Genomic DNA, 13,987 nt, shown 5'->3' with positions numbered 1-13,987 from the left:
ATAAGGAAGGCCTTATTCCTGTAAAGTAACAAAAACAAGTTGTTTCTGCGGTTGAGATGTTTACAAATATAGAGAGGATTTCAGGAGTTGGAGAAGTTTAGTGTATTTAGGAAGATTTCAAATGTGAGATGAGCTTACCGGTATAACATTATCCAGGCTTGAGGAAGTCACAGAGATAAGGAAGGTTATGGAGACCAGTTCTTTCAGTTGGGTTGAAGTTTGGGATGGACCTTAAATTTAAATTGAATGCACAACAACCATTTGCATTCATTCTGGCTTTCTCTATTATCTACGCGTGCAATGCAAATTAGAAAAATAGGAAGTGTAAGGGTGTGTTCATGTGTGTTTGTCCGTATCGTGTGTGTGTGTGTGTGTGTGTGTGTGTCTGTATTGTGTGAGTGCATGTGCGCATGCGACTGTGCGTTTCTGACTATGTCTGTATGTGCCTGAGTTTCTGATTCTCTGTATGTAATGTCCATGTGATTCATATCTAAGCGTCTGAATGTGTGTATTGAAGCTGCACATTAGACTTAAATATTTACAAGTTAAAATAAATTTATCAGGAGTATTTACTGCTCAGTCAGCTCCTGAATTGTTTAAATAAGGAGTTCAATGGAGGTTAATCCACTGCTCACTGATCTCATTCCTCCTGTGCAAGCTCCTTAAATTGCTAGGTCGTACAGCACAAAGCTGCACAGACTCCTACCTGTTGGGTGAGAGAAAACGGATCCCCCAGTTCAATCCAAACCAGTGAGTACCTTTCACAGATATACGGACACTGAAGAGAGAGACAGACAGAGAAAGAGCAAGGACAGTAGGAGTAGGCATGCGAATAAATGGTCAATGAGTGGGGGCAGAGGGCACAAAATTAGAGAGGTGCACACCACAGAGACAGAGAGAGAAAGGCAAAAGCAGACAGAGAGAGACAGAGAGAGAGAGATGGAGAGATAGCAAGAGATAGCGTGAGAGGGAGAGATTGAGAGAGACTGTAAGAGGCAGAGGAAGAAAGACAGGGAGAAACAAACATACTGAGAGAGGGAAAGAGACAGAGAGAGAAACAGAAGGAGGCATGCCCACAGGAAGAGACAAACAGACAAACTGAAACAAAGACAGAGAGTAAGGGACGGAGAGAGAGGGAGAAAGAGACAGGGAGCGATATAGATGCAGATGCAGCGCATTCTGTCAATTTGTCTGGGTAATTCTTAGAGTACTGACATTCATACAGCTCAGGGCACCCTGAGCACTGACTGTCGGGCCATGCGGCCCTCATTCAGTGCTGGTCTTCTGAGAGTGAAGCATGATTTCTGTATTGACCCACCAGCAATTTGGCGCACCCTCAGTACTCACCAACAGAAAGTGTTGCATGCCCTCAGCACTGACCCTCCGACAGTGCGGCACTCCCTCAGCACCGACCCTCCGACAGTGCGGCACTCCCTCAGCACTGACCCTCCGACAGTGCGGCACTCCCTCAGCACTGACCCTCCGACAGTGAGGCACTCCCTCAGCACCGACCCTCCGACAGTGCGGCACTCCCTCAGCACTGACCCTCCGACAGTGCGGCGCTCCCTCAGCACCGACCCTCCGACAGTGCGGCGCTCCCTCAGCACTGACCCTCCGACAGTGCGGCACTCCCTCAGCACTGACCCTCCGACAGTGCGGCACTCCCTCAGCACTGACCCTCCGACAGTGTCCACTCCCTCAGCACTGACCCTCCGACAGTGCAGCACTCCCTCAGCACTGACCCTCCGACAGTGTCCACTCCCTCAGTACTGACCCTCCGACAGTGTGGCCCTCCCTCAGCACTGACCCTCCGACAGTGCAGCGCTCCCTCAGCACTGACCCTCCTACAGTGTGGTGCTCCCTCTGTAATGACCCTCCGACAGTGCAGCACTCCCTCAGCACTGACCCTCCTTCGGTGCAGCACTCCCTCAGCACTGACCCTCTGACAGTTTCCACTCCCTCAGTACCAACCCTCCAACAGTGCAGCACTCCCTCAGCACTGACCCTCCGACAGTGCGGTGCGCCCTCAGCACTGACCCTCCGACAGTGCGGCACTCCCTCAGCACTGACCCTCCGACAGTGCGGCACTCCCTCAGCACTGACCCTCCAACAGTGCGGCACTCCCTCAGCACTGACCCTCCGACAGTGCAGCACTCCCTCAGCACTGACCCTCCAACAGTGCGGCGCGCCCTCAGCACTGACCCTCCAACAGTGCGGCACTCCCTCAGCACTGACCCTCCGACAGTGCAGCACTCCCTCAGCACTGACCCTCCGACAGTGCGGCACTCCCTTAGCACTGACCCTCCGACAGTGCGGCGCGCCCTCAGCACTGACCCTCCGACAGTGCGGCGCTCCCTCAGCACTGACCCTCCGACAGTGCGGCACTCCCTCAGCACTGACCCTCCGACAGTGCGGCACTCCCTCAGCACTGACCCTCCGATAGTGCGGCATTTCCTCAGCACTGACCCTCCGACAGTGTCCACTCTCTCAGCACTGACCCTCCGACAGTGCAGCACTCCCTCAGCACTGACCCTCCGACAGTGTCCACTCCCTCAGTACTGACCCTCCGACAGTGCGGCCCTTCCTCAGCACTGACCCTCCGACAGTGCAGCGCTCCCTCAGCACTGACCCTCCTACAGTGTGGTGCTCCCTCTGTAATGACCCTCCGACAGTGCAGCACTCCCTCAGCACTGACCCTCCGACAGTGCAGCACTCCCTCAGCACTGACCCTCCGACAGTGCGGCACTCCCTCAGCACTGACCCTCCGACAGCAGAGGACAGACAACTTTGATTTCTGCATGGAAGTCCCATAGAATGGGATTTCAAACAATAGCCCATTCAAACACTGATGTCGGAGTGTTTGCTAGTGGAGCAAACCTGTGCACTGCCATAACTCTGAAAGAATTATTGTGGATATCACTTTATTTCCTGGGTGTTAAGTTTTACACGTCGGTGTTGGACTGCAGTTCCAATTGTACTAAGCAGCACCAAACCTCGGGACGTAACTCTCTGATCATTACCATTTACAGACTGATTGCAGGATGAAGAATTTCCTTCTCCTTGGGCTTGTCAGCTGCATTATTCTACCTGGACTGGTCTATGGAGGTATGCTTGCTTTGATAACAAACAGGCTGCTGTGGGTTGCAATCCTCATTCCACAATATATTTTCTAATGCCGAGAATGAGCAGCCATGCAGAGCAGGGAGGTAGCAGATCCCAAAAGGAAACCCAGTTCGGTCGTCAGTGTGTGTTTGTGTGTCTATACATGAAAGAGTCATGGAAACGGAAACAATTGATCTTTTTTTTTTACACAGCAGGGAGAGAGGCCCTTCAGTCCATCGTAAGCATTTGTCTATTCTAATTCTATTTACCAGCACTTGACCCACAACCTTTTAATGGTACTGCATTTGAAGTGCTCACTAAATATTTCTCGACGGTAGGCATGATGTGGAGGAGCCAATGTTTCACTGTGGTGAACAAAGTTAAAAAGCACATAACACCAGGTTATTGTCCAACAAACCTCGGGATTTGTTAAATATATCACTTTACTTGCATGACACTGAATTGAATTTATTGTCACGTGTACTGAGGCACAGTGGAAAGCTTTGTCTTGCGAGCAATACAGGCAGATCGCAGAGTTAAGTAGCATAGATAGTAAATAATAGGTAAACAGCAGCAAAAAAACAAAAACACAGGTACAAGTGAATGTTTGTGAGATCATTCAGTATTCCAACAAAAGTAGGGTAGAAACTGTTGCAAAACCAGCTGGTGCATGTGTTCATGCTTCTGTACCTTCACCCTGATGGTAGAGGTTGTAGAAAAACATCGCCAGGGTGGGATGGATCTTTAAGAATGCTGGTGGCCTTTCCTTGACAGCGGGCCCTGGCAGATGGATTCTATAGATGGGAGGTTGGCCTTTGTGATTGACCGGGCCAAATTCACCACTCTCTGTAACCATCTCTGATCTTGACTGGTACAGTCGCCATACCAGGCAGTGATATATCCAGACAGAACGCTCTCGATGGTGCACCTATAAAAGTTGGCAAGGATATTCACCATCATGCCAAATTTCCTCAGCTGCCTAAGGATGAAGAGACGTTGTTGGGCCTTCATAATCAGTGCGTCCACATGAAGAGTCCAAGAAAGCTTGTTGTGGATGACCACTCTCAGGAGCTTGACACTCTCAATTCATTCCACCTCTGTGCTGTTAATGTGTGTGTGTGTGTGTGTGTGTGTGGGGGGGGGGGGGGGGGGGGGGCATGAGTAACATCCCGGTGAAAGTCAATAATGAGTTCCTTGGTTTTGCTGGCATTGAGAGCTAGGTTGTTCTCAGTGCACCATTTTTCCAGCTCTTCCACCTCCCGTCTGTAGTCTGTTTCGTCGCCATCTGAGATTCTACTGACTATAATGGTGTCATCAGGGAACTTGTAAATGGCATTAGTCTGATATTTGGTGACACAGTCATGGGTATACAGTGAGTACAGTTGGGGGCTGAGTACGCACCCCTGGGGGCTCTAGTGTTGAGTATCAGTGATGATGAAATATTGTCCCAATCTTCACTAATTGTGGCCTGTGGGTCAGGAAACTGAGGATCCAGTTGCAGAGTTGGGCTTAGTCAGAGATCACAAACTTTAGTAATCAGTCTCAAGGGGATAATAGTGTTGAAGGATGAACTGTAGTCAATGAGTAGGATTCTTACGTCGCTGTTCTTGGTATCAAGATGTTCTAGGGAGGAGTGAAGGGCAAATGATATGGGGTCTGTTGGTCCAATAGGCAAATTGGAGTGGGTCAAGAGTAGTGGGGAGGCTGGAGTTGATTAATGCCATGACCAGCCTTTCAAAGCACTCATGACCACCAAACTTAGGGCCACTGGGCGATAGTCATTGAGACATGCTGCATGAGCCTTCTTAGGCACAGGGATGATGTTGGCCCTCTTGAAATAGGCAGGGACAGTGGCCTGCTGCAGGGAGAGGTTGAAGATGTCTGAGAAGATCTCTGCCAGTTGATCTGTGCATGCTGAGTGCACGGCCTGGTACTCTGTCTGGTCCCATTGCTTTCCTTGGATTCACATGAAGGAAAACTTGATCTGACCTCTGATGCAGTGGCTGTTGGGATGGGTTCATCAGGGCTTGTCAGAGTAGTTGTTACCTCTCTGCCAAAATTCTGCTAAAGGTGAGCATAGAAGATGTTGAGACAATCTGGGAGAGATATGTCATCATTTGCTATCTTGTACTGTCTTTTTTTAGAACCTGTGATGTCATTCAGTCCTTGCCATATTCACCGGTTGTTTGGATCGGTATTGGTCCTTGGCCATTTGAATGGCTCTGCGAAAGTCATACTTGGATTCCTTACATTTAAGTGGCTCTCCTGATCTGAAGGCCTCGCGCCTGGTTTTTGGCAGGTTCTGTATGTCCTGGTTCATCCAGGGTTTTCTGTTGGGGAACACCCGGATTGACTTCCTCGGTATGCAGTCCTCCACACACTTGCTGATAAAGTCTGTGACGGTGGTGGTGTACTCATCCAAGGTACCTGCAGACTGTTTGAACCTGGCCCAATCAGCCAATTCCAGACAGCACTGGAGCAGATCCTCTGCCTCCTCTGACCAGCACTGGACCTGCATCCGCTAGGGGGTCTGTTTGAGCTTTTGCCTGTAAGCCCGGAGAAGAAACATGGCATTGTAGTCGGAGTTCCCGAAATGAGGGTTGGGATGCAATGGTAGGCATCCTTCGCAGTGTTAAGGAAACACTAAATAGCTTCAAAGCTATTGCCTCTAAATACACCTGTTGGACTATAACCTTGTGTTGTGTGATTTTAACTAAATACTTCTCAAATGTCTTGAGTCTCCTAGTGTCTATAATCATTTAAGGCCTTAAGTTCTAGATACTTCTATACACACAACCTTCTGCATACAACACTTACCTCAAATACCCCCCTGAAATGTCTGTTCCTTACCTTAAAGCTGTTCCACTTGGTTATTGATCCCTCTGCTCAGGTCAGAGATTTCTTACTGTAAGCTCTCTCTGTGCCACTTAGATCATTGTGCACTTGTTTCAGATCTGCCTTCAGTCTCCTCTGCTCAAAAGAAAACAATCACAGGATCTCTATTCTGTCTTGTGTGCTTTTCTGTGTGACAATATGAACGAGTCTTTATGTGTGTGTGTGTGTGTGTCTGTGTCTCTGCGTTGACTTTGTGGGTTTATGCAAATGAGATTTTGAGCATTTCTGTGGGTATCTGTCTGTGATTATGTGAATGAATTTCTTTTTCTTTGTGTGTGTTTGTGTATATTGATGCAAAAGACTTTTGGTTTCTTTGTGTGTGTTTCTGTGTATCAAAGTCAATGAATTCCTGTGACTTTGTTCATATGCATGCATGAGTTTCTATATGAATGAGAGAATGTGTTTCTTGGGATGGTCTGTCCTAATAAGTGTTTCAGTTTTTGGGGTTTTTTGTGTGTGTGACTGTGTGTATAATATTTACGTGAAAATATGTTTTCGATGTAACGGTATTTATGAGGACAGAAAGCGTGTGTGACAATTTGACAGAGAATATGTGTGAGAGAGATAGAGAGAGGGAGCATGAATATGTTTTTGAGAGGTAATGTGTTTGGGAGAGAGCAATCTTATGTGTGCAACCACATGACAGTGTTTGTTTGAAGGTGTGTGAGTGCATGAAGCAGTGTAAAGCATCGGAGAGTAGGAGGAGGCTGGAAGATCTGACCCTTTTCCCCTTTCCGCCTCTTCCATTCCCTTTGCATCTCACAGATGTTCCTTTCCAAAGGCTCAGCACTGTCTTTTCCTTTGTTTACAGGTTTATCGGGCAAGTCGCTAGTTTTCTCGACTCAAACCGACAGTATTTATGTGAAGTTGCTGCCTAATGAATTCTCCCAGCTCTCAGCGTTCACTCTCTGCCTGAGGGCTGCCTCAGAGGCAAAGCGAGGCTACAGCTTGTTGTCCTATGCCACAGCGACTAAGGACAATGAGTTGCTGCTCTGGCACAATGAGGACACCAGGCTGTCCCTTTACTTTGGCAGCAACATATACTATTTTGCCCTCCCAGAGACCGATGCTCTGCTGAGACACATCTGCGTGAGCTGGGAGTCCTCAACTGGATTCATCACCTTCTGGCTCAATGGAGTCCGGAGTCTTCAGAAAGTCGGGAACAGCGGTGAGGTGGTCCGAGGTGGGGGCACGTTTATCCTGGGTCAGGAACAGGACAGGGTGGAGGGCAAGTTTGAGAGCAAGCAGAGTTTCGTGGGAGAGCTGACAGACGTCCACTTGTGGGACCATGTCCTGTCGGCGAACGACATCAAAGCGCTCAGTCACGGGTGTCACAGCGCTGGGGGTAACATCATCAACTGGGACACAGTGCTATATGAGAGCAGGGGGAATGTGAATGTGGAGGATAATCACGATTGTAGCTTCTAAAAAATTGGGACTGGTTTGGATTTGATGGGAGCACTCACATGCTGGCTTTCCCACAGACACTCCTGTAAATGGACACAAGTGCAGAAACACACACAGACCTCAAAGTTTGTGAGAAGATTTGTAGCTCGAGTGCTCGTTGTTGTGGTTCTGTTCGCCGAGCTGGGAATTTGTGTTGCAGACGTTTCATCCCCTGTCTAGGTGACATCCTCAGTGCTTGGGAGCCTCCTCTGAAGCGCTTCTGTGATCTTTCCTCCGCCATTTGTAGTGGTTTGAATCTGCCGCTTCCTGTTGTCAGTTCCAGCTGTCCGTTGCAGTGGCTAGTATATTGGGTCCAGGTCGATGTGTTATTGATTGAATATGTGGATGAGGACAAGCCAAAATAGAGGCATGGCACTCATCCATAAGACCATAAGACCATAAGACATAGGAGTGGAAATAAGGCCATTCGGCCCATCAAGTCCACTCCACCATTCAATCATGGCTGATGGGCACTTCAACTCCACTTACCCGCATTCTCCTCGTAGCCCTTAATTCCCCGAGACAACAAGAATCTATCAATCTCTGCCTTGAAGACATCTAGTGTCCCGGCCTCCACTGCACTCTGCGGCAATGAATTCCACAGGCCCACCACTCTCTGGCTGAAGAAATGTCTCCACATTTCTGTTCTGAATTTACCCCCTCTAATTCTAAGGCTGTGTCCACGGGTCCTAGTCTCCTCACCTAACGGAAACAATTTCCTAGCATCCACCCTTTCCAAGCCATATATTATCTTGTACGTCTCTATTAAGTCTCCCCTTAATCTTCTAAACTCCAATGAATACAATCCCAGGATCCTCAGCCGTTTCTCATATGTTAGACCTACCATTCCAGGGATCATCCATGTGAATCTCCGCTGGACACGTTCCAGTGCCAGTATGTCCTTCCTGAGGTGTGGGGACTAAAACTGGACACAGTACTCCAAATGAGGCCTAACCAGAGCTTTATAAAGTCTCAGTAGCACAATGGTGCTTTTATATTCCAACCCTCTTGAGATAAGTGACAACATTGCATTCGCTTTCTTAATCACAGACTCAACCTGCATGTTGACCTTTAGAGAATCCTCGACTAGCACTCCCAGATCCCTTTGTACTTTGGCTTTACGAATTTTCTCACCATTTAGAAAGTAGTCTGTGCTTTTATTCTTTTTTCCAAAGTGCAAGATCTCGCATTTGTTCATGTTGAATTCCATCAGCCATTTCCTGGACCACTCTCCCAAACTGTCTAGACCCTTCTGCAGCCTCCCCACTTCCTCAGTACTACCTGCCTGTCCACTTAACTTCGTATCATCTGCAAACTTTGCTAGAATTTCCCCAGTCCCTTCATCCAGATCATTAATATATAATGCGAACAGCTGTGGCCCCAACATTGAACCCTGCGGGACACGGCTCGTCACCGGCTGCCATTCTGAAAAAGAACCTTTTATCCCAACTCTCTGCCTTCTGTCAGACAGCCAATCCTCAATCCATCCCAGTAGCTCACCTCGAACACCATGGGCCCTCACCTTGCTCAGCAGCCTCCCGTGTGGCACCTCATCAAAGGCCTTTTGGAAGTCTAGATAGCCCACATCCACTGGGTTTCCCCGGTCTAACCTACTTGTCACCTCTTCAAAGAATACCAACAGGTTTTTCAGGCATGACCTCCCCTTACTAAATCCATGTTGACTTGTTCTAATCAGACTCTGCTCTTCTAAGAATTTAGAAACCTCATCCTTAATGATGGATTCTAGAATTTTACCAACAACCGAGGTTAGGCTAATTGGCCTATAATTTTCCATCTTTTGTCTTGATCCTTTCTTGAACAATGGGGTTACAACAGCGATCTTCCAATCATCCGGGACTTTCCCTGACTCCAGTGACTCTTGAAAGATCTCAACCAATGCCTCCGCTATTTCCTCAGCCACCTATCTCAGAACTCTAGGATGTATCCCATCAGGGCCAGGAGATTTATCAATTTTAAGACTTTTTAGCTTTTCTAGCACTATCTCTTTTGTAATGACAACCATACTCAACTCAGTCTCCTGACTCCCTTTAATTGTTAGGATATTACTCATGTCTTCCACTGTGAAAACTGACGCAAAGTACTTGTTAAGTTCTCCTGCCATTTCCTTATCTCCCATCACTCGGCTTCCAGCATCAGTTTGAAGTGGCCCAATGTCTACTTTTGTCTGTCATTTGTTTCTTATGTATTGAAAGAAACTTTTACTATCATTTCTAATATTACTGGCTAGCCTACCTTCATATTTGATCCTCTCCTTTCTTATTACTCTCTTTGTTATCCTCTGTTTGTTTTTGTAGCCTTCCCAATCTTCTGATTTCCCACTGTTCTTAGCCACTTTATAGGATCTCTCTTTTTCTTTAATACATTTCCTGACTTCCTTTGTCAGCCATGGCTGTCTAATCCCTCCCTGGATAATCTATCTTTTCTTGGGGATGAACATCTGTACAGTGTCCTCAATTATACCCACAAACTCCTGCCATTTTTACTCTACTGTCTTCCCCGCAAGCCTCTGCTTCCAGTCTATTTTTGTCAGTTCCTCTCTCATGCCCTCATAATTACCTTTATTTAACTGTAACACCATTACATCCGATTTTGCCTTCTCTCTTTCAAACTCCAGACTGAACTCTACCATATTATGATCGCTGCTTCCTAAGGGTTCCCTTACTTTAAGATCTTTTATAAAGTCTGGTTCATTGCAAAGCACTAGGTCCAGAATAGCCTGCTACCTTGTGGGCTCCATGACAAGCTGTTCCAAAAAGCCATCCTGTAAGCATTCCATGAATTCCCTTTCTTTGGATCCACTGGCAACATTATTTACCCAGTCCACTTGCATATTGAAGTCTCCCATGATCACTGTGACCTTGCCTTTCTGACATGCCTTCTTTATTTCCCGGTACATGTTGCGTTCCTGGTCCTGACCACTGTTAGGAGGTCTGTACACAACTCCAATTATGGTTTTTTTGCCTTTGTGGTTCCTCAATTCCACCCACACAGACTGCACATCATCTGACGCTATGTCATTCAGTGCCATAGATTTAATATTGTTCTTAACTAACAAGGCAACCCCACCCCCTCTGCCGACCTTCCTGTCTTTTCGATAAGTTGAAAATGCTTGGAGGTTTAACTGCCAGTCCTGACCCCCCTGTTACCAAGTCTCTGTGATGCCTACCACATCATAATCATTCACTATGATCTGTGCCATTAGTTCATCTGCTTTGTTATGAATGCTACAAGCATTCAGGTAAAGCGTCTTAACGCTAACTTTCTTATCATTAGAGATATTGGAAGTCATATGATGTCCTTAGTTATCCTTGCTTTTTTCTGCATTCCCAGTCTGCCTCAATCTTAAATCCGCCTGGACACATGCTATCCTGCTGCTTGTCTTTCCATTTAATGCCATACTCTCTGTCGCTTTCACTTTCCCTTCCCCCCAACTCAGAAGTTTAAAGTCCTACTGACCACCCTATTTATCCTCTTCGCTAGAACATTGGTACCTGATCGGTTCAGGTGGAGACCGTCCCAAGGGGACAGATCCCCCCCTGTTCCAAAACTGATGCCAATGCCCCATGAAGTGGAATCCCTCTTTCCCACACCAATCCCTTAGCCACGTGTTTACTTGCCTAATTTTCTTGTCCCTATGCCAATTGGCACGTGGCTTGGGAAGTAATCCGGAGATTATGACCCTTGAGGACCTGTGCTTCAATTTTCTGACTAGTGCTTCGTAATCCCCAAACAGGTCCTCCACCCTAGTCTTGCCTATGTTGTTAGTACCAACGTGGACCACAACAACTGGATCCTCCCCCTCCCACTCCAATATCCTTTCAAGCCGGTCGGAGATGTCCCACACCCTGGCAACACACCATGCGAGACTCCCGATCCAGCTTGCAAAGGATACTATCTGTCCCCCTAATTATAGAATCCCCTATAACAATGACTTGTCTATTAACTCCCCCCTCTTGAATGGCCTTCTGCACCATGGTGCCTTGGTCAATTGGCTCATCCTGTCCAGAGCCCTTTTCCTCATCCGAACAGGGAGCAAGAATCTCGTACCTGTTGGACAAGGTCAAGGGCTGAGGCTCCTCCACTCCTGAACTCAGGTCCCCCTACCTGCCTCACTTACAGTCACACTCTGATGTCCCTGATCACTAGCTGAATGTGAATTACTTAATCTCCCAGGTGTGACTGCCTCCTGAAACAAAGCGTCCAGATAACTCTCCCCCTCCCGGATGTGCCGCAGTGTTTGAAGCTCAGATTCCAGATCATCAACTCTGATCCGGAGTTCTTCCAGCAACCAACACTTGCTGCAGATGTGGTCACTGCCATTCACAATGGGATCAGCCAGCTCCCACATCATACAGCTACAGCACATCACCTGCCCAGCCATCTCTGCTTAGTTAATTAATTACTTAGTTACTTTATACAAGCACAAGATTGAATCCACAGAGTCAATCAATAAGTACATCGACCTGGACCCAATATATCGGCCACTGCAGCGGACAGCTGGAACTGACAACCGGAAGTAGCAGATACAAACCAATACAAATGCCGGAGGAAACATCACAGAAGCGCTTCACAGGAGGCTCCCAAGCACTGAGGATGTCACCTAGACAGGGGACGAAACGTCTGCAACACAAATTCCCAGCTCGGCGAACAGAACCACAACAACACACAGACCTGTCCTCCGCCCAGCCCCCCCACCCCCACCTCCACCTCCACACACCCACACACACACACACCCACACACCGGCTACCCAACACAATACAATATACACACCCAAATACACACGCTCTCTCACACGTACACACACTCCCTAACACAACACACACTCATACACGTAGACCCTAACGTAACCCACACAAGGACACTAAAACACATGGACATATAGAAACATGTGCACCACACAAACATACAAAAACTAATTGGCAGCTCGTGGATGTGCACATCATTTGCAAAATGTTGTGAACTTGAGTGTCAGAGGTCAGACTTTTGAGAGTTCCCTTAGTCAAAATCTATCCTGGATTGTGAATGTACCTTCATGTAATTACAAATACTTAATCTCTCTATATGCCTCTGTTTTCATGAATACGTAAGACTCAAACATTGAGCAAGTACACAGAATAAACAGTAATTCTTGCCATTAAATTCATAAACTCACAATAAAAAAGGGGTTTCTGTGATTTTATTCGGAATGTTCTCTATCTCTTGAACACATCCACATACCTGTGTACACTTGTCAGTGGCAGTGTTGCTGCTCTCAGACCAGGAGACCTGGTTTCAAACCTCGTCTCCTCTAGACACCTGTTACAGCATCGCTGAGCAGATTGATTGGGAAGGCTACCTCATGGACTCCTATTAGGAATTAGGAAGTCGGTGGATACTGAACTATATTCTAAGGCTGGAGTAGGTCTGGAGGCTTTCTTGGGATGTATTTGGAATTGTAGAATGAACTGTAGATGTGTGAATATTATCCAAAGGTGAGCTGGTGCAGGTTATACAGATAAGGAGGGATCTAGGGTTCGACTATATATACATCAGGTAAACAGATAAAGATAAATAGAACAAGTTTATTACAAATAAATTTAAATAAAAGCAGAAGTAAGGATTATTATTCAATTACTTAAACAGGACAAATAAATTTGCATAACCATTCTCTTCACGTGTAAAAAATGCACACCTGCATGAAACCTTCAAGTCTTGGAAAATATTATGACATTTTTAGGAATACAAACATAACAGGGCTTATGCAAAGGAACAGTTCAATTTAAAATAAAATATGATTGTGAGTTTTTATTTAACTGTAGTGGAAGAGTTTTTCTACTCAAGCCTTTGTGACTGGATGACTTCATAGATCAGTAATAATAGGCTGAAGTCACTTATTGTTAATAACAGTTAAGAAAGGGAATCCTCCTTCACTAAGCCTTCATTTCAATGCTGAGTTCCTCCAGGGGATTTTGAACTCAGACATTGATAAGGGAGCATTCAGAGAAATACAGAGGATTTTTGAAGGCAAGTTATTTCCCTGACTAGCTACATTCAGATACAATAACGTCCTTTTTATACTGACAGTGCATCATGTGAACATTCCTTGAGAGTAATGTAGATTTAGAGATTCCAATCACGTGCTTTGTATTCTGTGCAACTTCATCACATTTTTTTTGTCACAGCCTTTGTCTCCTTTGCTTTCTCAAGCACACCTTCTGAAACATCCAATATTAAGCCAGTCAAAGATATTCTAAATTGATATTTAAAGCATTCTGCTTGGTACCTACAAAACCTCCTGGAAGCCACTGTTTTGAATATCGTGGTGCAGGGATAACACTGACCACAGGAGTGCTGCTCACAAATGTCTACCAATTGCCAAAGTTTTGTTCTCATCACTTTCAAAGTGCGTTTCATGCTGTTCTCAGTTCAAATGCATTTACAGTGTCGAACATGAATGACATCATCAAACAGGAAAGCAGGCAATCATCTTCATGAATTTTCAGAGAGCGGTCCAAGTAAGTGAAAGCATTGAGTGTCTTTCAA

The 13,987-nt window shown here is 46.4% G+C and overlaps 1 protein-coding gene across 1 annotated transcript; it reads left to right on the top strand.

Moving 5' to 3' along the window:
* Positions 1-620: 620 nt before the first annotated feature.
* Positions 621-12,626, top strand: LOC140458891 (C-reactive protein-like). Its single transcript, XM_072553631.1, has 3 exons — positions 621-750; positions 3,030-3,105; positions 6,809-12,626. The coding sequence occupies exons 2-3, from the start codon at positions 3,042-3,044 to the stop codon at positions 7,423-7,425; spliced, it is 681 nt and encodes a 226-aa protein (XP_072409732.1). The 5' UTR covers positions 621-750; positions 3,030-3,041; the 3' UTR covers positions 7,426-12,626.
* Positions 12,627-13,987: the final 1,361 nt, after the last annotated feature.

Source organism: Chiloscyllium punctatum, chromosome 34 (genome assembly GCF_047496795.1).
Source record: "Chiloscyllium punctatum isolate Juve2018m chromosome 34, sChiPun1.3, whole genome shotgun sequence".
In the NCBI taxonomy this organism is placed as follows: domain Eukaryota; kingdom Metazoa; phylum Chordata; class Chondrichthyes; order Orectolobiformes; family Hemiscylliidae; genus Chiloscyllium; species Chiloscyllium punctatum.
This window is presented reverse-complemented; position numbering and strand designations above follow the sequence as displayed.

What these genes read in the sequence shown, in the direction of transcription:
- LOC140458891 (XM_072553631.1), top strand. Translation starts at nt 3,042, where the DNA reads ATGAAGAATTTCCTTCTCCTTGGGCTTGTCAGCTGCATTATTCTACCT. An exon ending in ACCTGGACTGGTCTATGGAG is followed by an intron (nt 3,106 to 6,808) that starts GTATGCTTGCTT and finishes CTTTGTTTACAG; the next exon opens with GTTTATCGGGCAAGTCGCTA.